Here is a 25410-nt window from a genome sequence, read left to right as displayed (position 1 = left end):
TCAAGACACACTCAATAAAGGAGTAGTTCTGCAGGGGGGACCACAGACCACATCTCAGTACCAGTGTTTTCTGGCTGATGTTTTGGTCACTTTTGAATGTTGGTTGTGCTTTCACACTCGTGGTAGCATGAGACGGACTCTACAACCCACAGAAGTTGCTCAGGTAGTGCACCTCATCCAGGATGACACATCAATGCGAGCTGTGGCAAGAAGGTTTGCTGTGTCTGTCAGTGTAGTGTCCAGAGGCTGGAGGCGCTACCAGGAGACAGTCCAGTGCACCAGGAGACGTGGAGGGGGCCGTAGGAGGGCAACAACCCAGCAGCAGGACCACTACCTCTGCCTTTGTGCAAGGAGGAACAGGAGGAGCGCTGCCAGAGCTCTGCAAAATGACCTCCAGCAGGCCACAAATGTGCATGTGTCTGCAAAAACGGTTAGAAACCGACTCCATGAGGGTGGTATGAGGGCCCGACGTCCACAGATGGGGGTTGTGCTCACAGCCCAACACCGTGCAGGACGCTTTGCATTTGCCACAGAACACCAGGATTGGCAAAGTCGTCACTGGCACCCTGTGCTCTTCACAGATGAAAGCAGGTTCATGTGACATACGTGACAGAGTCTGGAGACGCCGTGGAGAACCATCTGCTGCCTGCAACATCCTTCAGCATGACCGGTTTGGCAATGGGTCAGTAATGGTGTGGGGTGGCATTTCTTTGGAGGGCTGCACAGCCCTCCATGTGCTCGTCAGAGGTTGCCTGACTGCCATTAGGTACCGAGATGAGATCCTCAGACCCATTGTGAGACCATTTGCTGGTGCGGTTGGCCCTGGGTTCCTCCTAATGCAGGACAATGCCAGACCTCATGTGGCTGGAGTGTGTCAGCAGTTCCTGCAAGATGAAGGCATTGAAGCTATGGACTGGCCCGTCCGTTCCCCAGATCTGAATCCGATTGAGCACATCTGGGACATCATGTCTCGCTCCATCCACCAACGTCACGTTGCACCACAGACTGTCCAGGAGTTGGCGGATTCTTTAATCCAGGTCTGGGAGGAGATCCCACAGGAGACCATCCGCAACCTCATCAGGAGCATGCCCAGGCATTGTAGGAAGGTCATACAGGCACGTGGAGGCCACACACAATACTGAGCCTCATTTTGACTTGTTTTAAGGACATTACGTCAAAGTTGGATCAGCCTGTAGTGTGTTTTTCCACTTTAATTTTGGGGGTGACTCCAAATCCAGGCCTCCATTGGTTAATAAATTTGATTTCCATTGATGATTTTTGTGTGATTTTGTTGTCAGCACATTCAACTTTGTACAGAACAAAGTATTCAATGAGAATATTTCATTCATTCAGATCTAGGATGTGTTATTTGAATGTTCCCTTTATTTTTTTGAGCAGTGTATGACGCGCCCCTGGGCCTGCTGTGTCGCGCAGCGTCTCGCGCACGGGGGCTTACCCGGAACCGGATCAGATGAGGGTTGTAGTCTCCGAGTGGCGGGGACCCGGTCCGTGCCCAGGGAGTCAACTCAGTGTGTGGCAGTCTTGATAGATGTTATTTGAGTGTCGACTACGCCACCCGTTGATTTGCAGCTATGGAGCTGCCGCTGCAGGGCAGACCGCTGAGGCCGGTGTAGAATTGTGCAGCGTGATAGTATAACCCCCAACGGGAGGGGTATGGCCTCAGGGCAGCCGACGTGGAAGATGAGGGTAGCAGGAACCACTCAGAGACGGTGCGGTGTAATTCAGGGTCTTTACTGGTAACAATGATAGACCCTCCCGGAGTACTTGCTAGCGAACGGGGCCTGGTCAGTCCTTGAGCAGATGGGATCTCCCCTGGCCAGGCGGAGTTGTAGGCCTCCCAAACTGACTGTACTCTTCTGGCTACCTTGCTAGAAGCGGATATAAGTAGCCCACGTCCCTGAGTGTACCGTGTGGTGCTCACCCGTATGGCCGGTGACTCGGGGCCTTCTAATGGCTTCCGCTCCACGATGGCGGCGCTGGTCCCACGCGTGTGACCGTGCCTTCGGGTTTCTGGGCCTGAGGACCTGAAATCCCCTGCCGGTCGGCTTCTGCTGCTGGGTAAGAGTTAGTCCCCACAGCCTCGGACGCCGGGTCCGGTAAGAAAGCTTCTCAGTCAGGGCGAGCTCTGCAGCTGCCAGCCCCTGACTTGTAGTAGTATTGCTCCCACTGAGCTTCTGCTGTTTCTTCCTGTGACTGTTTCTTGTCTCTACTCTCCTTGACTGACTAACCCTGCTTCAGCCCCGGGTTTATATAGGGGAAGGTCTTCCCCTCCCAAGACTGGGCAGGAGGTGTGGCATGCACAGGATCCCTGACCAAAGGACCTCCCACCTGCTCTCAGACATAACATTACATTACTGTGGGAAACCAGACCCCTGGGGTGCCACATGTATATTACACCAAGCTTAGTACAGCGATCGATTGTAATGTTAGGTCAGTCCCACATATAATTGCATTGATTGATCCTACAATTCACAGTATGTCCTTAACAATAGTAAGGATATGTTAGGAGTTGTTGTTACCAGCCATCATCAGACTGTAGACCATACAGGAACCACAGTACTGATGAGACGCAGGCGGTATCACAAATAAACATTTATATCCAGGTACCTTATAGGTGACATCTTCTCTGATTCAAGTCATTCCCATCCCTTTTGTCTCCATGTAGTACAGATTCCATGTTGAGATTTCACGCCCAGAGCTAGTCTCTTCAAATTTCCCTGTTCTCCGTCTTCAGCAACACTTCCCAACACAATGCCCTTAGAAATAGAAATATTATTATACTGCCCCATAAAGAAAATATCTCCCATGCTGCGCCACTGACTAAATATTTACCCCTTACTGTGTTTCCTGCACAAAATATCCCCCTCACACTGTCCCTCTCCCCAACTCACTGCCCCTCTCCATGTTCCCTCCCCACAACCTCTCTCCATAATATACCCCACATACAGCCCTTCTCCATTATGATCCCTCACATTGACTTTCTCCATAACGACCTCCCATACACTGCCCCTTTCCATATCTCCCCCACATTGCCTCTCTGCATAAAGTCCCACCACCATACACTATACTATTCCCCCTTTGACATTCTACACTAATGTCCTTAATTGCCACATAATGTCCCCTATAGCTCCATGATGTCCCTCCTTGCTCCATAATGTCTCCCATAGTGTCACCCATTGCTCGATAATGTCCACCATTGCCCCATAATGTTCCCCATTGCCCCATAATGGCCCCCATAGTGTCCCCTATTTTGCCATAATGGCCCCATAGTTCCACCATTGCTCTGTAATGTCCCTTGGAAAGTAACACTAAACAAAAAAACACACTTCATCATTGTCTCCTCCTAGAGCCCTTACCAGTGCATGCGGCGTCCTCGCCACCTCTGTGGCCCGGCACCAGCGGCAGTGTGATGTCAGCAGCGTGCTCACCTCATCACGCCGATGCACGTCGTTCCCGGGGCTGATGAATACTGCTCTGCTCCTTTCCCGATGCCGCAGTGTTCAAATGTTTTTGCATCTAAAAAATGCAAATACATTTGAAGATGGAAGGGTGGGAATGCCATCTCCCGGGCAGAACCATGGACTGCACAACATCCTTCGGCAGGCCGCATGCGGCCCGCTGGCCATATGTTGTGCGGGCCTGGGTTAAGCTGACCCTCTGCCAGTCTGTGCATTGCGGTGACTGCTTGACTAGCCTGACTGCTGCTAGAGACAGATTACACTTGACAACAGGCAGTGGCAGCAAATTGAACAAATGTGGTCTCCTAGCAGCTGACACTTTGAAGTGTTTTTTTTTGGCTAACAATGTAATTTTAAGTAAATAAAATACTTGTTAATCATTGTATTTCCTATCTGATGAGCCTAAATTTATTGAAAGAGTCTTCTGACTACTAGAAAGGTTCTGCAGCTAAAATGAGCTATTCCAATAAAACTATTACATAGTATTAGGGGTTTGTTGATGTGATTGATTTATAAAAATATAGTTTCAAAAATAGAACTTAAAGGGGCTACACAATACTGTAAATACAATTAAATATACTTTTGTATTAAAATTCTGCCTCTGATAGTGGCTACAAAATATAACCAGCAGCTGTCAGAGCTGCTGCAGGTTTGTCCTTGTGAGCTGCCATACGGATCAGCTGCTTTCAATAGAACTCAAGGAAAACAGGCAGCTCCTAACCTGGGACAGACCTGCTGCCACTCTGACAGCTCCCGGATTCCCTCTGGATGTTGTAGCTGTTTGCAGGGGTTGAATTTTTAACTTGATGAGCTGATATTTTGCGATATATATTTACATTAGTACTGAAACGCTCTAAGTTTATTATATTCTTAGTTGGATACAGCTACACAATGGTTACATGGGAAATTGTGCCCTTAACTGGGCTAAATGAATAAATTGTGTAATAGTGAAATGATATGTGAAGTAAAAGTAACATTAACTCTATATTTTGTTTTTAACCTCGATAGACTAGAGACCTGTCCAGATGGGTATGTTCTTCTCTCTCCTAGCACTCTTGTTTTTTTTTGCATGGGGATTGTGATGAGCTGATCATTTTCACTTGGGAGCCCAGCACGACTTCCATTTCTCCATCTTATAGATGTCATTTATATTTAATGGAAAATGTAAATGTAGCCATCTGTCTGTGTGATAATTACGTCTGATGTTTAATATGTTATAGTTTACAATAATAATGCACATGCCATAATAAAATCAAGGTGGTCTAGCTTAGAATGGGCCGGAGAAGGTGTGGTACAGCTCTTTGCTAGTGGCACTACCACTTTATTTTAGCAGTCAGGAGTGTGGGAAGTAACAGTAATGTGAATAAGCCCTAACATGTAAATTAATAAGACTAAGGCTGTAGTCACATGACAGATTTTCTCTCATCCAAGAAAATTGAGCCGATTATGCTAATAACACTGTGATCAGAGTTTGATCACAGTGTGATCCGATGTGGAGAAAAAAAAAGTCTTCATTCTGTCAGTCCATGAAAATTTGGATGACATTCAGATGTCATCCAAATATGGTCCAATTTTTTTCCACAGACCCTTAGACATGAATGGTCAAGTGCGATCTGATAATCAGATGCAACTCGTGCATGCTGTAATTTTTTTCCTCCGACGGACTTGGTCCAAGGAAAAAATCGGACATGTGCTCGGCCCCATAGAATCACATAGAGATGAATGCTATCCATCAAAATGACAGAAACAACTCGTCTGATTTTTACAGTCATGTGCGCGAGCCTTAATGGCGAGCAAACTCTAAACCGTGAAAAGACAAGGACGTATAGACTATCAGTACCCGTTTTCTTGTTAATGGCACATGTATTGTTTTTTTCGTTTTTGTTTTTAATAATATGTTTTAGTTCGTGATTTTTTTTTGGTAGCATTGTTTTATGCAGTCATTTTATTTATAGATTACATAATTCAAAGATTCTGCTTATATTCCCATGATTCTATTATAAAATACCCACTACCTTAATAACACAAGACACTTGAAAAATATTCACATTCAATCAGATTAACCCTGGATTACTAATAAACAACATCATTTTCAAAATTGATAAATATGAGAGGATAATTCCCACAATTTTATCATGTCTGGTAGGAAGGGTGAATTGAGCTAAGGAGCTCCGAAGTGAAAATGATTGCTCATCAATCTGCCCAGTATGGTTTTCTTCCTATTTTTCCTCCATTTCCTTTTCTTTGCTCGTTTAGGTTTTCAGATGGATCTGTGTGCTGACTGCTCGCTCTGTAATAATCTTACTCTAACCAGTTTGAAACCATTTTTTTTAATAGCGGGACTTAAATGTCGACAGGTTTGCTTATCTTCAATGGCCTGACTCTAAGTTCTGTACAATTACCTATTAGACCCAGTCCGGCGCTGTATGAAAATCCTGCAACAGACAGGAAATCTGCAGCATGACTGTGATAAAAAGGATTGTTCAAGGATGATCAATGAGAAAAAAAATTGTCTGAGTTTTTTTCTGGATGAAACTCTGCGATTTTATAGACGCTCGTGTGAAACCAGCCTTACACTGTGTATTTATTGCAGACCTTCAGTGCAGGATTCACATTGAGAAGCTATAGTTAAAGAGAATCTGTCATCAAAATCATGCATGTTAAACTAAAGATATGGGCAAAAAAGTGCTTTTAGACTGATTTTATAGGTACCTTCATTGTAGAAATCTACATCCTGGTCTTTGTTTAATTATTATTAGACGTTTTGGTGCAATAAGCATTTTGTGCCTCTGGGCGACTCTGTGAGTTAGGTGTTTGGCTTTGCCACGGCCCCTCTGCAGTCTCTGGTGCCCATATCCTCTTTTCGTCTTGATTTCTGCATCGGCACTATCCTAACCACGGGCGTCGCTTGTGCACTTTGATTTCACTGTGGGCCTTAGCAAAATGGCGCCGGTGTCGTTGCATGTGCACATTGACCTCCCAGCGGTCTTCAGCAGAATGGCGCCAGTGGTGGCACATGCTCATATTGAAATCTCGGCTCTTGGCACAGGAGTCCTTTTCCTGAAGCCCGCCGCAAGATCATTGTGCCCAAGCGCTGCCCGTGGTTAGAACAGCGCAGGCACAAAATTTAATGCAATAGGAGGGTACGGACACCAGAGGCAGTGGAGGGGCCTTGGCAAAGCCAAAGACCTTACCCACAGTCCAACCCCTATGCACAAAATTCTTATTGCACCAAAACTGCTAATGAATTAAACAACAACCAGGCTGAGGATTTCTACACTGAAGGTACCTATGAAATCAGTAGAACAGCGCCATTATGCGCATACCTTTAGTTTACATGCATGATCCTGATGACAGGTTCCCTGTAAGTGCTGAGGTTTTACAAAACCACAGTCACCTGCTGCAGAAAACATTTGAAGCAGATTGTAGCCATGCTGCAGATTTCTTGTCTGTTGCAGGGATTTCATGCAGTGCTGGACTGTGTCTAATAGGTAATTGTACAATATACTAGAAGACTCTAATCTTATAAATCCTGACCAGTGACCACAGATACTTTTTTTGTACATTTATATAATAACTATGCCTCCTGTATTCAATATAGAGAAATATTTATAGACTGATGCTGCAGTCTTACAGTCAGACCATTGTTTTTAATGAACCATTGATGTGAGAACATAGATGTACAATGGTTCATATTATGAGTGACTTTTTCATTTCTAACCAATATATTTTAGCAATTGTTCCTCTTGGCTGATAAGGAAGTCAGCCAAGACATATATGTAATTTAACACATTTTAACACTATCAAAAACTTAAACATAACTGACTTTTGTTAAAAAGCAAAAATGGCTTAGTCATGCTAATGAATTTACAGAATTTTTCAAAGTATAAAGATCCAAATTATAATGTAATTTTTATATTATTTTGCCAGGATCTCCAATATTTAGTTGCTTACACCATCCACTTACCTAACTCTGTAGTAGAGGCTGCAAACTTTGGCTACCGGCTGTGATTTTATCTAGGTTTTGCAAATGACTGTATTGTGATTACTTATTTATTTTATAATATGCAGTGGTACTTGTAAGTTTGTACAGTTTTCAGAATTTTACATATTTCTGCATGACTTTTACATAAAACTATATCAGATTTTCACACAAGTCTTAAAAGTAAGTAAAGAGAACCTAATAATTGAAGTAATGAGTCAAAATAGATTTTAATTTTTTTTTCTTTAGGAAAATGATCCAATATCACTATCACATATCTGTGAGTGTCAAACATTTGTGAATCTTTGCTTTCCGTTTCTGGTGTAAACCCCTTGAGCAGCAATAACTGCATCTGAACATTTCTGGTAACTGTTGATTTGCCCTGCACTTCGGCTTAGAGGAATTTTAGCCCATTCCTCCCTACAAAACAGCTTCAACTCTTTTATGTTGGTGGGTTTTTGCCCATGAACTGCTCACTTCAGGACCTTCCACAACATTTCTACAGGATTAAGGTCAGCACTTGGCCATCCCTAAACTTGAACTTTATTCCTCTTATCTATTCTGGGTGGAATGGTTTCTGTGCTTTGGATCATTGTCGTGTTGAATGACCTGCGTTCTTTTGAGATGCAACTCATGAACAGGTGTTCTGAGAATTTGTTTTAGAATTTTCTGCTGTACTTCAGACTTTAATTTGTTCCATCAGTGATGGCAAAACATCCTTGCCAAGATGCAGCAAAACAGGCCCAATATATGATACTACTACCGTCATATTTCACAGGTGGTATGAGGTTTTAATGATGTAATGCAGTGTTTTTCTTTCTTCAAACATACTGCTACTCATTTGAACCCAAAAGTTCTCTTTAGGTCTCATGATCGTCCACAAAACTTTGGGGCCAATTCATTAAAACTGGTGTTGTGCAAGCCAGTTTTAATAAAGGGCTCGCTTTAATACAATTTGCTGAATTAATTGAGATGCACGCCACTTAATTAATTTGGCACATCTTCTCATTGGTATGCGTCTTTGTATACCTTGCCAGAAATGCTACTCCAGTCATCGGCTAGAGTAGCATATCTAGTGTAATAAATTCTGTTACTTTTGGTAAATTATATGAACTCATGAATTTTAGTTGCTTAGACATTACATTGGGCTCGTTTATGACCTCGCAGACTATTGTTCTCCTTGCTCTTGGAGTGATCTTTGTCGGACGACCACTCCTGAAGAGGGTAAAAATGGTCTGGAATTTCCTCCATTAGTGCACAATTTGTCTGGCTGTGGATTGGTGGAGTCTAGAAAAATGTTTTTACCCTAACTCTTCTTCTGAGGCCCCCTCAAATCTCCTTTGCCGGGCAATGATACACTTTCCCAAACATGTTTTAAAGGTCAGACTTTGATAGATCACTTTTCTTTAAATAAAACAGGTCGCCCGCTCACACCTGATTCTCATCCCATTGATAGAAAAGACCAGACTCTAATTTCACCTTCAAATTAACTGCTAATCCTAAAGATTCACACACTTTTGACAGTCACAGACATGTGATATTTGTCATTTATTTTTTTAAGGAAAATTATCCAAGTCTAATATTTTAACTCATTTGTTTGATTTTGTTTAGGACCAGTAAACTACACCCTTAAAGGGGTTGTCCCGGCATCTAATATCGATTTCCCACATCTAAGATAGTTAATCAATATCAGATCAGTGGAGGTCTGACACCCACCCCTTTTCACAATCAGCTGTTTTTAGCTATAATGGAGGCTAGATGTAAATATTGCATGGAGCTGAGCAGGACATCTCTGTTCAGTGTGCAACTGCCTCTGATGAGAACTGCACATCAGTTCCTAGTCTCTTGAATGAATGAATGAATGAATGAATGGATTTAGCACTATAAAGTAAATCCATGGCCTTAATGGTACTGGTATGCTGATTAATCTGATATCTGCTGTGAAGGGATTCGATCTGTGGTTGCTGATTAATCATCCTGTAAAGTTTTGTTCTAATGACATCTTCTGTGCATCAGTGTTTTCTTCTGCTTCTCCACCCCTCCACCAGCCACCTCTATTTTTTTCACAGGTCACTGATTATTCAGTGATCTGCCTCCTTTTTGAAATTCCACACCACCACCCCCATTGGGGTGGGCGGCACATGCACAGTGTGATTCTATGGCCGGTCTTCAATAAAATGATTCCGGCGCATGTGCATTCTAATGATTTCTTCTTTAAGCCGAAATCTCGATCTGCGCATTTTATTGAAGACCTGAAGACTGGCATGATCTTGATGGCTCGGAATTTAAAAAAGAAAGCAGGTCACTGTATGATCAGTGACCTGTAATAGAAACAGAGGAGGCTGGTGGAGGGGTGGAGAAGCAGAAGAAGACACCGATGCACAGAAGACGTCATTGGAACAAAACTTTAGAGGATGATTATTAAACAACCACAAATCGGATTCCTTCACAGCAGGTATCAGATTAATGGCTGTACTTTGTAGTCCTAAATCCTGCTGATTGGTGGCAGTGCTGATTAAAGGACCCCCACCTATTAGATATTGATGACCTAGCCTAAGAGTAGGCTTCTCAGCATTAGATATCCAGGTAACCCCTTTAACAAAGCAAAAGCCATCGAGCATGTCAAGTTGCAATTTTCTGTATAAAGATATTTTACTGTATAAGTATATGTTTGATGTTAGATAATGCTTTATTTGTATATAGCTCTGTTTTGTATATACTTTCTAGAATTGTTTATTACATTGTTTAATGTTTTAGTTTGCCACATTATTAACCATTTCACTCCCTCCAGAAAAAAATTAAGTGTTGCAAAGGGTCCAATTAATGGAACCCCCCCTCAATGCCTACAGTGTGTGTGTGTAGGTGCTAAAGGCCTAGTATACAAGGGTGCTATGTAATAAATAATGGATGATGGGCCTTTAACCTCCTAATGAGCACCAATATGTTGATAAATTAAATGGTCTTATTCAACAGCCCTGTTTTTACAACACTGGTTGCTAAACACTTGTGTCGTGCTGCCTTAGAGATGGTGTTCAGGTCTACTGGCAGCCTAGATCAGAGCAATGCAATTCCAGCCATTTAACCCTTTGATCAACACGGTCACGAATAACTGTGGCACGATCAAAGAGGACACCCCACTTTGATCAAGTCAGGGGATTACCAGTGAAATGATGGGGGACTGTGGAATTCCTATTCAGTCAGGCCAATGGACTTAGAGATAACCGCAGAGTTGTATGCACACTAAGCCTGCTATTAGAGCACACAGTAAAGACAATGCTTACTGCGCACTGTGTAAAATGACACATGTCATGTAATAGCCTGTAGAAGTATGCTAATAGAAAAGGATGAATATGAAATGTAATAAAAGGTGTAATAAAAATAATAAATAAAAAATACATGACAACAAATGACAAAAAACATGATTTTATTGCACATGCATTCCAAAACATACACATATTATGTTTCCATACAACTGTCATAAGCTAAATAACTCATCAACAGGGTTATTTAGGGTAGAATGTGAATGGTTCAAGAAACATACTTTTTAACGATGCAGTCATTTTTTTTCCATTTTTGCTTCTATTTATTTTAGCAACTATAATATTTATTCTCTTAGATACGTGGCTGCATGAGATTTTTGTGTTATGTTAGCATATACCAGGCAGGACACATGATCAATCAGTAAGTTTGTGCTCCTGTCGCATTAATTAGGATATGTAAATGGTGGCTGCTAATTATGTACATGTCCTGACAGATATGTAATCAGTCGCGCTCACCTCCCAATGCGGAAGTGATCTTCTCCAGTCTACCCTTTTAAAACTCACACAAGGTTGGTCACTAAAACAATAAAAATACAACTCGTCACAGAGAACAAGCTTACGTATGACTACATTAAGTGGAGCCTATCATTGAATATATGCTGCCTGTGGTGTCCCTGGCTGTATAACTGCAGTCAGGTACATTTTTCTGTGACATGCCCCGGCTTTTCAGAGAAAACATGAGATCACAGCTGATCCTTTCTGTGAGGTAAAACAATAGTTTGAAAAGCTGGCCGGGGACTATAGGGAGAAAAGAGGCTAGTCCAGCACCGCTCCCAGTTGGCCCATCCCTACGCTGCTCCACCTGCTTGAAAAGTCTCTTCCTTTGTACCCACAACCAGAGCGGTGCGGGGCGAATCTGGGCGGGGGCGGAACAAGACTAGTCTCGTCTTTTTCCATCGTCCTTGGCCAGATCTTTAAACTATGTTTTCTCTGAAATGATGGAGCATTTCAGAAAAAAACATACCTGACTGCAATTGTGCACCCATGCTCGGATTCATGCTGCCCGTGGCAGGACCCCTTTAATGGAAAATTTAAGATATGACTTTTAATATACCTTAATAATAAAAACCACTGCATATTTAAGGAGCTTGCTTGAGGGTTTACTTGCAGGAAAATAGCTTTTTCTGAATGTGCTTTAATGATGAAAAATATCTATGAAACTCAAAGTGAGCCCAAAAATATCTGACCCAATGGGTGATTCAGTGGGAAGCAATACTGGGTACATTGAAATGTCCACTGTACTAATCTGTGTACTTGCGAAGAGGAGACCATTACATGACTTCAGACATGTTAAAATGCAAAGTAATAACATTTCGTTTACCAGTATCAGCAGGATCATTAGGTGCTGCAACTCAATTCTGCGATTATATGGTAGGTCATAAATAGAAAAAGTAAAACTAAGCTGAAAATTTAAATTTTGCATCTGTGATTTTCAGTACTCTCCTAGGCCAGACATTGGTCTCTCTGCATTTTTTTTTTCAAGAAAAACAGCCTACATGAAAAAGCCCAAATTTCTACACAATCCATAGAGCATAGATGTTACGTTCTATTAGCTGTTTTGTATATTTTTTAAATACTTTTCCTGGCACTCACTGGAGCTGAACTGTCAGAATGAAAGTGGTGATGCAGCCTTTTTTTATCTGTGCCTTTAATTGGTGTGTTGCAGGGCCAGTGGCAGGGAAAAGGCCCTAGGGATAGTGTGTTCAGCATGGACATTTGCTCATTTGAGTGTGTTGGCTGCAGAGATGAGACAATCCTGCTGACTGTGCACAGATGAGATCTCCATCGTGTTGGCAGGATTGCTTCCTATTAACTCTCTTTACTCCTGTGATCAATCAGAACACATTCCCTATAGTTGAATTTGTAATACCCAGAATGACTTTACTGTTTGATTTTCCTGTATTTCTTTACATTTTTACTTAAAGCTGTCATTATTGAATTCAGTCAAATTCACGGTGTAGTATATATTTCGTGAACAGATTTACCCTGAAGTCTTTAACATAAATAAAAAATAAATAAATAAATTCAGGTCACCCCTCCTGACTGCGAATGTGCCCAAAACATCCAGAAAGTGTCTCTCTAATACTTTTTAGAGTAAAACTACCCCCGCTCTAGTGATCTGATTTGCCCACAGAATAAAGTTTACATGTTGTATATACAATATTTGTCTCCAAAATAGTCCCACAAAATACTGAAACCTCATAATGATGAGATTAACAGGAAATTTTAAAAGTTGGATCCAAGAACATGGTGATGAAAAATGTAAAAATCGCTGCATCCTAAAGGGATTTAAAATATAAACTTATATAGTTTATGGTAACAACAAGGTAACTATGCTGCCTGAACCACGACAGCATGTGTCAGACTGGCTTCCTCATGACAGCTATAGTTTACTCTGGATCACTGCGGTGCTTAAAGGAGTTGTCCCATGAACAAAGTGCATTTTAATTTATAGATCTTAGAATAAAAATAAGTTAATAAGTTCCACAATTGGATGTGTTAAAAAAATGTTACTGTCCCAAGATAATCTTATAAATGTCTGCTTGTGTAATGGATGTGTCTGACCATGCAGGAACATGGTTGGATATACCACATCTCCTGGGCACGGGAGGAAGCAAATGAGTATACAGACAGGACAGCAGGGGATCGCAGAGGATTCTTTCTGTGAGGTAAAACAAATTTTTAAACATACAGGAAAATGTTTTTCCTTACAGAGGCCAGCAGCCGCTATCCCATGATGTCCTGTCTGTATACTCTTTTGCTTCCTCCCCTGCCCAGGAGACTGAGTATGTGCCAACCATGTTCCTGCACAGTCAGACATAGCCATTACACAGGACATAGCAGGGGCACATTTATTAGATTATCTCAGCACAGGAATATTTTTTCAAACACATCAGATTGTGAAACTTATTTTTATTCCAAGATCTATTGATTAAAGTGTACTTTGTTCGTGGACAACCCCTTTCAGAGAAAACATAGTTGAATCCGGGGACAAGCTGACGTGGAAGACCAGTCAAAAAGGCCAGTACCTGACGTCTTCTCCGCTCCCTGCTCAGCTAGACTGATAGGTCTCTTCCTACAAAAATATAGAGAAAAACCTGTCAATCAAGCAGAGCCTGGCTGGAGAATACGTCAGTGACTTGCTCTCTGACTGGTCCTCCAGGTCACCACCTTCCTGGTCTCCAGATGCTATTATGTTTTCTCTTAAAGGGAATCTGACATGAGATTCATGCTGCCCAAACAACGAACAACATTAATTAGACACTTGGTGCGTTATTTCAGTCATGTATGTTTCAGAGGATATAGACTTTGAAAAGCCGCCTGGGAACTATGCGGCTTCTCTCTGCCCTACTACACTATTCTGGCAGATACAGATTTTTATATTTTTATATATATATCCATTTCTGTCAGAAAATAGTGGAGCAAGACAGAGAGAAGCCAACTAGTCATATATGGACTTTATTGACACAATGGATATAACAAAAGGTGAAATAAGTATTGAACACGTCACCAATTTTCAAAGTAAATATATTTCTAAATGGGCTATTTATATGAAATTCTCACCAGATGTCGGTAACAACCCATCCAATCCACACAGGCAAAGAAATCACCATAGATGTCCATAAATTAAGTTATGTATAATAATGAAAAATGACACAAGGAAAAAGTATTGAATAAGCTTCCTGAAATGTATTTAATGCTTCGTTCAAAAACCTTTCTTGGTGACGAAATCTGCAAGGCGCCTCCTGTATGGAGAAACTAGTTACATGCATTGCTCAGGTGTGATTTTGGACCATTCTTTCACATAAACACTCTTCAAATCCTCAAGGTCCTGTGCGCTCCTTCTATGAACTCTGAGCTTTAGTTCCTTCCATAAATTTTCTGTTGGATTCAGGTACATTGGCTGGGCCATTCTAGCAGCTTTATTTTCTTTCTCTGAAACCAATGGAGTTTCCTTGGCTGTGTGTTTGGGATCATTGTCTTGCTGAAATGTCCACCCTTGTGTCATCTTAATCATTCTGGTAGATGGCAGCACATTTTTATCAAGAGTCTCTTGGTATATTTGTCCATTCATCCTTCCTCCAATTATATTAAATTTGCCAGTGCCGTGTGCTGAATAACAGTCCCACAAGAAAATGTTCCCACCTCCAAACTTCGCTGTTAGTATTGTGTTTTTGGGGTGATATGCTGTGCCTTTTGGCCTCCAAACATGGTGCCTAATATGGCATCCAAAGAGTTCAACTTTGGTCTCATCGCACTAGACTATATTCTCCTAGTATTTCACAGGTTTGTCTTAATGTTGATGAGCACACTGTAAACGCGCTTGAACATGCTTTTTATTCAGCAATGTAGTCTTCCGTGGTGAACGTGCATACAGGCCATGGAGGTTGCTTGCATTACTTATAGTTTTCTTTAAAACAATTGTACCTGCTGATTCCAGGTCTTTCTGTAGCTCTCCACAGGTAGTCCTTGGGTATTGGACAACTCTTCTGATAATTCTTTTCACTCCTCTGTCTGAAATCTTGCGGGGAGCACTTGGTTGTGGCCGGTTTATGGTGAAATTATGTTCTTTCCTCTTCCTGATTATGGCCTCAACAGTGCTCACTGGAACCTTCTGTAGCACCCTGAGGACTCGGCTGCTACAGGGGTATTGCACCTCAAACCAGAGGTGTGGTATTCCACTCCCGGGTAAGGATGGAGTGTGGGACTGAGCTCAGTAGGCTGCATGCACTACATACATCCCATTTCCGGGGGACAGAACTACGGTACTCCCACCAAGTAGATGTGCAGGTACGACAGCGTCTGTCCCTGGCTGGAGTGGGAGGGGGGGTGGAACATCCCAGTAGTGTAGGGGCAGATAGGGGAGGGGCTCTGGGCATAGAGATAGGAGCCCATTGGGTGCTGGTCACCTGGGCTCACACATAGAGGGAGTATATATGGTGGGCACCATCTAGAGATAGGGTCAGTGAGTCTGAGGAGAAGCAGAGCAGAGGAGCTCAGCCAGGAGGGCTGACAGGGAGCTGTGGCTCCGGCTGGGCCCAGCTCCAGGGCCAAGCCTGCAGTGGAGAGAGAGGAGGAGGAAAGGCCCAGAGACGCAGAGCCAGAGGGAACCCTGAGATCCTAGAATTAAGCCAGAAGGGTGAAGGGTTGGCAGAAGAGGGCACCGGATCCCAAGCTGGCGGAGGCAAAAGTAACCCTTAACCAGGAACCGGAGGTCGTGGTCAAGCTTTGCCACGACCCTCACCACATCCACCAGGAAGGTACACCGAGAGTAGGGTCAGGAAAGCCAGAGAAGGTTTTACCGTAGAAGGCCCAAGGGAACCGGACAAAGGTGGATCCCTGGTGGGGATGGCAAGCAGAGAGAGAAAGAGAAGGGAGCTCAGGACCACGCTCCGGAACTGCCTGGGGGCACGGCTCGGGTGGTCACTCAAGGCCAGAGTGACTGAAGGAACACCTGTAAGTAAAAACCCTGAAACTGCATCTCACGTCTCTGACTCTCCTTTCTGCACTATCACTACCCCCATCATCCGCACCAGCTGCCCTGAGGCCATACCCCTCCCGTTGGGGGTTATACCACCATCGCTGCACCCATACTACCGGCCTCAGCGGACTGTTCTGCAGCGGCGGCCTTGTGACCGCAAATCAACGGGTGGCGTAGTCGACACAGAAACAACATCTACCAAGACTGCCACACACTTAGTTGACACCCTGGGCACGGACCGGGTCACCGCCACAAGGACTACTACCCCTATCCAGATCCGGGTATCCCCTGAACATGGCCCAGGGGGTGCGTCACTTCCATAGTTTATAAATTCTCCTGTAACAAATGGCATCAATATGTTTTGCAACAATAAGGTTGTGAAGGTCTTGAGACAGCTCACTGATTTTACCCATCATGAGATGTTTCTTGTGTGACATCTTGGTAATGAGATACCTTTTTATAAGTCATCAGCTGAAGCAGCTGATATTATTTTTCACTAAGTGGCAGGATTGCTTTCTAATTACTGATAGATTTCAGTTGGTGTCTTGAGTTTCCATGGCCTTTTTCACCTCTCTTTATTCATGTGTTCTATACTTTTTCAATGTGTCATATATCATTATTACACATAACTTAATTTATGGACATCTATGGTGATTTCTTTGCCTGTGTGGATTGGATGGGTTGTTACCGACATCTGGTGAGAATTTCATGTCAATAGCACCTTTAGAAATATATTTACTTTTAAAAATTGGTAACGTGTTCAATACTTATTTCACCCGCTGCATATGGACATTGGGAAAGACCTGTCTAGAGGTGCAGGATGGGGCGTAGCTGCCAAGGATCTGCTTTGAATTAGTTATTTAAGACACACAGTTCCCTGCTGGCTTTTCAATGTATATTTTCTCTGAAGTGCCATAGCATTTCGTGTAAATTATGCACTGCTGAAATACCTCAACCAGACTCTAGATCAGCCTGAATTTCTGGTCATATTCCCTTTAAGCATTGCACCATTTTGAAGTAAAACATACATTTTTGTAATGAGAGAGCTGGACCCTTGATTGGGGCAGCAGGAATTACATGACCGGTTCCCTTTAATGAAGGTATCCAATGTTCAACATCATATTTCTGTAGCAATTGGGAGGGAGTTCCAATTTCCTATACATGACTCCAAATCACTTTACTAAGACAAGGAACTGACGTTATACTGCTTCTATAATAAACTGAATCACAAACCATGCACCACATTGCTTATCTCCTCTCTATTGTGACTGCATGCAGCCCAGAACTTATCTTTACAGGGCATTTGATCTCTGTAGCAGAAAAACAAAGTTCTGATTGTCCTCAAAATATATTGCGAAATTAGTCAACACACTTTAGAAGAATATGCTTCATGTATTATGAGTAGTATGTGTTCTCGCCATTACCTCTCAGTATGTATTGATTATAATCTTTTAAAATGCGGTTACTTTACTGTATGACGGCAGGATGGCAACATTACGGTGTCTTTGAGTGTTTCACTTTAATTGTTGTCTCGATCATGACAATGATTACTTATATTGCTCCACTTTCTTTTCAATATTTGCTTTCCAATATTGATTTGTGATATTTTAATAATAGCTATTATAGAACTGTCTCAATTATTTGCTATTTATGGTACAGCTATTCTTTTCAGAATATTGTGACTTATTTGACTTGCAAATCCTTGTTTAATTTATAAGGAAAGCTGCTATTTACAAGTAACCATAAGGCTGGGTCTACACGGCAACATTGGCTTTGATACTGGTTACGCGGCTATTGAACGCTATGTGCCGCTGTTACATCTCCACATAATGCCAATGAATGGGAACACACTGCAACTCCTAGGGTACTGCGACCGCGACATGCAAGTCCCAAAAAATCCAACTGCACTCAGCTTTTCGTGGTTTCATAGGGATTGCAAAATGACCTTGTTCACATGCATTACATTTGATGTCGCAGTAGTGAAATCGGCATTTACCCCCAGACCATATCATTCATTGGCTGTATAACAGAAAAATACAGTTATAAATTATTCCCTGGACTGTCATAACTGAATGTTAGCACCCTATACTGTTTTGTAACTGTTTAGGACAGTGTGATAGCATCACAATAAGGTAATGAGAAGCTTCTCGTTTAAAGAGAGGTTGACATGTTGATCTGCAGGTGTTATGCTATAGGGCAGGAGAAGCTGAGCAGATTAATATATTTGCGGTAAAATAAGTATGCATTTTTATTCCCTGTATTTCTATGCTTAGGTTCCAGTGGTCAGTCTGACTTGGGGATGGATGACCGTGCGTACACATGTAGCTGTCACTCAATAAGTAAGACCGCTCACTGAACTCCTCAGCATAGAAAGACTAGGAATTAAAATGAACGAGATACAAGTTATGCCATATTTGTTTCCCTCAAAACTATGTATCAATATGTTGTTCTCCTCTGGCTCTGTAACATGCTGCCTAATGATTGTACTCTATATACAATTTGACAGGCTTCCTTTAATGTTATACAAGAACATGTTCAGCTTCTGTTTAGTTGTCATGAACTGGTAGTGTTCTGATGACACAGAAGGAGAAACCCTTAAGAAACCTTTAAGTAAATGCTACGCTCTGTATTTGCTGCTTTTTTCATTTATATTTTTTCTAAATGCTCCCTAGAAGTTTACAAGGAAGGTAAGAGAAACTAGAACAGAACGGAGCCCGTGACTGACCCACAATGCATCCTCTATGGCTACATATCAAGCTGATCAGACCCTGATGACAATGAATAAAGTCATAAGTACTAAAAACACAAAATGAATTGTTTACAAATATGAAGAAATTCACTTTAAATATTTCTCCGTGTTCTATGTTTTATTTGTTCTGCTTGATTGCTATATCTTGATATGTAGCCAGTTTGTCCCAAGACTGTCGCATGTCTTACTGGCTGTGAGTGTGTTCTGTATTGTACTAGTAAAACAAGACTTTATTTTTCCAATAGTTTTTTTGGTATGTAATGCTTAAAAGGAAACTTTCAGCATATTTTTACATACAGAAGTAATGGTTTGGCCATATAGGCTCATATCCCCAATAAAAATAATGCCGTCTTTGTAGACATCCAGTGTGGCAGCTGTGAGAAATCTTATGTAGAAGCCATATGCAAATCAGTCTGGAAGTGCATTGGGGGTGTGTCGATGCAATTGGAAAACATAGTCCAAGTGTATTGACATGCCTCCAGTGTATTTCCAGCCTGATTTGCATATAGCTTCTATGCTAGCTTTCTCACAACTTGCACATTGTATGACTACAAAGAAAGCATCATTTTTATGGGAGACAAATGTCTACCAGCTATAAAATTCCATATATACAAATGTGCTGACAACTTCACTTTAAATTTGCTTCATATGTTTAATATATTCAGAGAAAAACAGAACTACAAATCCAGGTATTTCTATACAAAATTCAGATATTTGGCAATTGTTATACTTATGAAACATATTTCTTTCTTATTATATCATCCATATAGAGTCTCATGGTCATTTTTGGACATGCATTCTCCTTCCATTTACGCAATCTTCTGTCAATTGAGTAATTATTTTTCTCCATTGCACTACAGGCATCACAAGGAGGCGGTCATAGAACATTACTCTATGGCCATGCGATCTTATTGCGACATTCATTCAGTGGTATGGTAAGTATCAAGATGTTGTGGCATATTGTGGTAATTGTTGCGCACTTGTGGCATTATTGGCTGGGGGATATACGTTGGTCTTATTCAGTGTGTTACATAATTCAAGCATATCAACTGTATTTCACTCTTTCATAGTAATATGCTCTACCTAGGCTGCTGCAGGGGAAAGTAATGGCTACCTGTTTAATAAATGGACAGGCCAGGTCCGGCAGAGCAGGAGCTGCGTTTACTGTATGTGGCTCATTACAACTCAATCTTGTAGAGAGGTTTTCCCTTCTCTTTCATATGCCCTAAAACTCCAATGGCGTCAGCTAAACAGTATTACATCATACCTAACATAACATCCAAATTTTCTACCTCATTATGGTAACACACTGAACAAAAAAATATAGCCCTAGAGAGATGAATATCAAATTCAGCATTTCTGCTCCTGTTCTGTCAAGAATATTTTACAGACTGAGTCAACAATTTAATGCTAAAAGGAATCTGTCACCAAGTTTTTGCCACCTATTCTGAGCGCAGCATAATGTAGAGACAGAGACCCTGATTTCAGTGATGGATCACTTATTTGGCTGCTTAGTGTATTTTTTTTTTTTAAATCACTGTTTTAGCAGCAGGAGATGACCGCTGGAGGACTACTTGGCCAGCTGCTAGGTAGTCCAACCACGCCCCCATTGGCAAATTTCTGCCTATGCATAGTGTACTCAGAAATCTGCCAATCAGGGCTGTGGGCGGGGTTATACATAGCACAGTATTCAGAGAACTGCTAGATCTGCAGCAGAGAAAACTGGGATTTTATCAAAACTACAGAAGCCAGTTAAGTAAGTGACACATCGCTAGAATCAGGGTTTCTGCCCCGACATCATGTTGTTCCTCTCGGATTATATAACAAGAACCTGGTGAAAGATTCCTTTTAATGTTTTGTATTCCAGTCGCTGGTAACAGGCTGGACTGTAAAATGTTTGATTCCTAACACTTGCTATACAACCTACAATATTTGAGATACAGACTGCTGCAATACATTCAATGGCTACTGAAAGGCGTGCATTTCATGTAATTCTGTAGGGCATCACGTCATCTGAATAGCTTCCTAATACCATTTTGTGCTTGACTCAATTTTGCAGTTTCTTTAAATTGGTTATTATGTTAATTTAGTTATAATTTCCATGCAAGTTATGGATTATTTTATCTGTTCTTAATCTAATTCACAGTACTTGACGTGTCTGACAACATCCAGATCCTTTACAGATAAACTTGCTTTTGATGTTGGATTGCGAGATACGGCAACAGGTAATATGAGAGCTTCAGCAAAAGATGGGAATGTTTATTATTGCCTTTTAAATATTATTTCACCCAAAAAGTACATGTGTGTATACATATATTTTCTTTTTGCTTGTAGGAGAGGCTTGCTGGTGGACAATACATCCTGCATCCAAGCAAAGATCAGAAGGCGAGAAAGTTCGTATTGGGGATGATCTGATTTTAGTTAGTGTGTCCTCTGAAAGATATCTAGTAAGTGTGTTATATTTGTGTACAATCTACTATAGTATTTGCCTCTTTACCTTTTTGTTGAGGGTCCTATGTGTCCTAATATCTAATATATTAGTATAGATCTAATATATTTAATGTATTAGTGATATTATTTGCCTCTTTACCCTTTTGTTGCGGGTCCTATGTGTCCTAATATCTAATATGATTGTATATCGTGCTTCATAATATGAATGAATCTTCTGAAACATTACATTTTTTCCTGTCATTTCATCACAGCATCAGATTATAAATATTTGACTTCTCAATTATTAAAATATTGGATTTTTTCCCCTCAGTAGTGACACGTGATTGCACATACGGGATATGAATTCATTGTACTGGGATGAGGTGTCACTTTTTAAATAGAATACCTTTATAGTGGTATTATACCAACCTGAAAATGGCTTACCAAAATCTTTATTTTTACTTAAAGAGTAGCTGTCCTTTTAATTTGTATTTCATAGATCAATAGTACACATAAGATATAGTACAAAGTTGATTACTTTTATCAGAGAAATCTGCTTCTTTTTCTGCTGGACTGATCTTTGACTGTCAATTCCCGGGTAACATCTGTATTCAGTGAAGACAGAATATTTACATTACTGAGATAGAAGATGGCAGTTGGTGCTTTTGACATTCTATGGAGAGAGGAAGAGCTAGAGGCAAACAGAGACATTCTGCTGCAAGATTTCCTGAAACCACAGTTACACTTCTCTATAGAACTTTTTGAGCGACAACTGTAATCTCCTATCTCATTAATAGGAAAGTCTGTGTTCACCGAAGACAGATTTTAATTGAGAATATTGAGAATGAAAGATCAGTTCAGGAGGAGAAAGAAGCAGATTTCTCTGATTAGATATATAACAAAGTTTCTTATTTTCATGTCTACTATTGATTCATGGGGGAAAAAATAAAACGGTGGTTACTCTTCAAAGCTATGGATGCACCATTACTTTTAGTCATGTGCAAATTATATATTGTTAAATTAAAAAATGATTTAATTGTTCTCTATGAGGGTTTGAGCAGAACTATAGTCTAAAACAAGACTATATTACATTTCCTTGCATTAGTAAAAACTTTTAACATGCTTAAAGAGGACCATTTTTCCTGTTGAGCCGGACACACGTAGTAGTGGCTGCAGGGTGGAATAAAGCGTGTTTTTTAATTTTGCCTTTTTTCATTGCGGAGATATTAGCAATCATAATAGCAATAGCAACTCATACAGGGAGAAGTACATGCCCAGTGAAGACATCCACTTGACTTAGCTAAAGTTAACTCATCAGATGCCAAATACTTTGGTTGTTAACATCTCTGCAATGGAGAGACGAAATAAAATAAAAATAAATCACTCTGCAGCTACTATTACAATGTGTGTCCACCTCAACATGAAAAATTTGATGAGGTCCTCTTTAACAATACTGTGCTATAGCATAACATTATCTCAACTTTATCTGACAGCATCTATCCATATCCAATGGGATGGGCAACATCCAGGTAGATGCGTCTTTCATGCAGACCCTCTGGAATGTCCATCCAACGTGCTCTGGGAGCAGTGTGGAAGAAGGTGAGGTTCATACTTGTATAACGGCGGTACTCATCATTAGCTCTGGACTAGGCCACAGTTATGTAAAGTGTTGTTCAGTCAAATCAATTGTCCACTTTAGCTCTACTTCATCTTTCTTGGGACGTCTATTCCAATGTCTAGAAAATTTTATTCTAGTCTGATAGAACAATACCTCAGTGGCTTGTGGAGTAATTATTTTTTATATTTTGTAGGAAACATTTTAAATTTTGTGAGTAACATGTAGTATCTTAAAAAGTAAAATGAGCAGCTGAAATATATAGGGGACTCACAAGTTGTTGATGCACCTGGGCCTTGAATTCTGGGGGCCCAAAAGATTTCTCTACCTCTTGTAAGAATAATAATGCTACAACTCATGTTATAGGGGCCCAGGAGATTAAAAGAATTGTCCAAATTTTTCTTAAATGTCCAGAAAGCAGGAGATGCATTAAAGCAGTATTCCCCAACTCCAGTCCTCAAGAGCCACCTACAGATCTCATTTTCAGGATTTCCTTAGTATTGTCCAGGTGATAATTCTATCACCTCTGCAATACTAAGGAAATCCTGAAAATGAGATCTGTATGAGGACTGGAGTTTGGGAGCACTGCTTTAAAGTACACTCACATGGTAAATTTCATCCTGCCCTTGTGGTCCTGTTGGTCTTTCAAGTAGCCTTGCTGTTAAGATGTTCTAAATATCCTCTGGTGATCTCTGATTCCAGTCACTTGCCTCAGTGGTCACCTGACAACTATGCTACCATTATTGCCTGAGGTCAGTGATTGGCTGCAGTGGTCACCTTACGAAGAGCTATAAAAGACCGTTGGGCTACCAGGTTGGTGGCACTGAAGCAGTGAATGCTTCATCAGGTAACAGTTAATTGGTATTTTATTGCATCCTGTCTTTCTGAACATTTGTAAAATCTGACAGCTCTTTAAATATGGTTATCCGCTTAACGCTGCATTGGGGGTAAGTGGTACGCCCCCACACATCTGCCCAGATGCATGCATGTTCTGCAGGTCCTGTTCATTAGAATAGGCCATGTGCCCGATACTTGTCGATCGTGCGCACATCTCAGCAGGTGTATGAAGTTGTAGCTTCATTGGTACCGCTCATCTGAAAGACAGAAGTACGCTGGGTTGGATAACCCCTTAAGGTTACACTTTAAAAAACTATGGAAAAAATTCCCATGTAGGATGCTGCTAAAGCGTAAGCTTTTCTTCTGACTAGATTTTAAATTAAAAATAGTGGCGATTTGCAAGTTAATAGAAGAGCTCTTAATAGAAGTCTAGAAATAAAATAACTTCATATTTCTGTCCATCTCGCAGTCTTGGCTCCGCAGCCCCAGAGATACAGTGTGATTAGAGTGCTCTGTTCTTTGGTTGTGAGACTCGAAAGGTTCGTCTGAACCACCATCTCTGTTAAATGGCCTGAAACGCCAAATCTACCATTAACATTGAAGTTGACAGGAGCAGCAGAATCCCTCTGTTTTTATCCTTATCTTGTTGAGCTCAATGCCCTAAGGATCCGGCTATGACGCACATTGATGAGTGTCACATCTATGTAACCTTTTTTAAACTCTGCTATTCCTCTCTCATTTGATTTGTCTTCAGTAAATGTCACGATTACATTCTTAACCAAATTATTAAATATTTAAACCATGATGATTTGAGACATATAAGCATTAGAAGCCTGCTTACTGTATGGAATGGCAACATGATTTTTATAAGGTTTTTTTTTCTTTTTACTTAATTTAGTTTTGCAAAAACCCAATTTGGATATTGTTTTGTAGATGGAGTTTAATCCTTTCTTTAAAATAAGCATGCAAAATAAAAGTTAAACATCAGGAATTTAAACACCGTCATTCAATCTTTCTTCAGGCAACAGGCTGGTAACGTTTTAAAATAATACAACGCACCACGCATTGCTCCCATGTGGAGACCCCTGACACTTAAACTCTGCTTTTGTGTTGTTTCCTGAGATTCCTTGTTGGCAGAGCTGCAGTGGTAATGTCCCATCTATAATACATCATCGCTGCAGCCAATGGTCTGTTGCTGTCTATCTCATCACGACCACTGAGGCCAGTGATTGGCTGCAGCAGTCACGTAGATGGGATGTTTCCGCTGGAGCATTGACAACAAAGAAAGTAGCAGCATAAAGGGAGCACTGGAGAGGATTAAAATACATATGTGAACCCCTGGTGCTCCAATGCCTTCGCTGTGGTGGTCTCTGCCAGGACCATAAGTGTTATGCCACCCATACAGTCAGGTGACTGCTGATGCCACTGATTAGCTGCGTAGTCAGGTGACTGATGGACATGACGTCATCACTTCAGGTTAGACGATGTCCTGTCCTTAGATCAGCCAGTCGTTTGT

At 41.2% G+C, this 25410-nt stretch overlaps 1 protein-coding gene across 10 annotated transcripts in view; it reads left to right on the top strand.

Annotated features, from left to right (window-relative positions):
* The window catches only part of RYR3 (ryanodine receptor 3), a 786940-nt gene that overhangs the window by 270295 nt on the left and 491235 nt on the right, over positions 1-25410 (top strand). For 6 of the 10 annotated variants that reach the window (XM_073638993.1, XM_073638998.1, XM_073638997.1 and 3 more), the window contains exons 4-8: positions 18936-18950; positions 19873-19947; positions 21159-21237; positions 21347-21459; positions 22936-23041. In XM_073638993.1, the coding sequence (XP_073495094.1) occupies positions 18936-18950; positions 19873-19947; positions 21159-21237; positions 21347-21459; positions 22936-23041 (388 nt within the window). The remainder of the gene's footprint in view (positions 1-18935; positions 18951-19872; positions 19948-21158; positions 21238-21346; positions 21460-22935; positions 23042-25410) is intronic. The other 4 variants (XM_073639000.1, XM_073639001.1, XM_073638999.1 and 1 more) reach the window with 1 other exon arrangement.

Source organism: Phyllobates terribilis, unplaced genomic scaffold, assembly GCF_046119375.1.
Source record: "Phyllobates terribilis strain yellow unplaced genomic scaffold, ASM4611937v1 Scaffold_7__3_contigs__length_470593459, whole genome shotgun sequence".
NCBI lineage: Eukaryota > Metazoa > Chordata > Amphibia > Anura > Dendrobatidae > Phyllobates > Phyllobates terribilis.
This window is presented reverse-complemented; position numbering and strand designations above follow the sequence as displayed.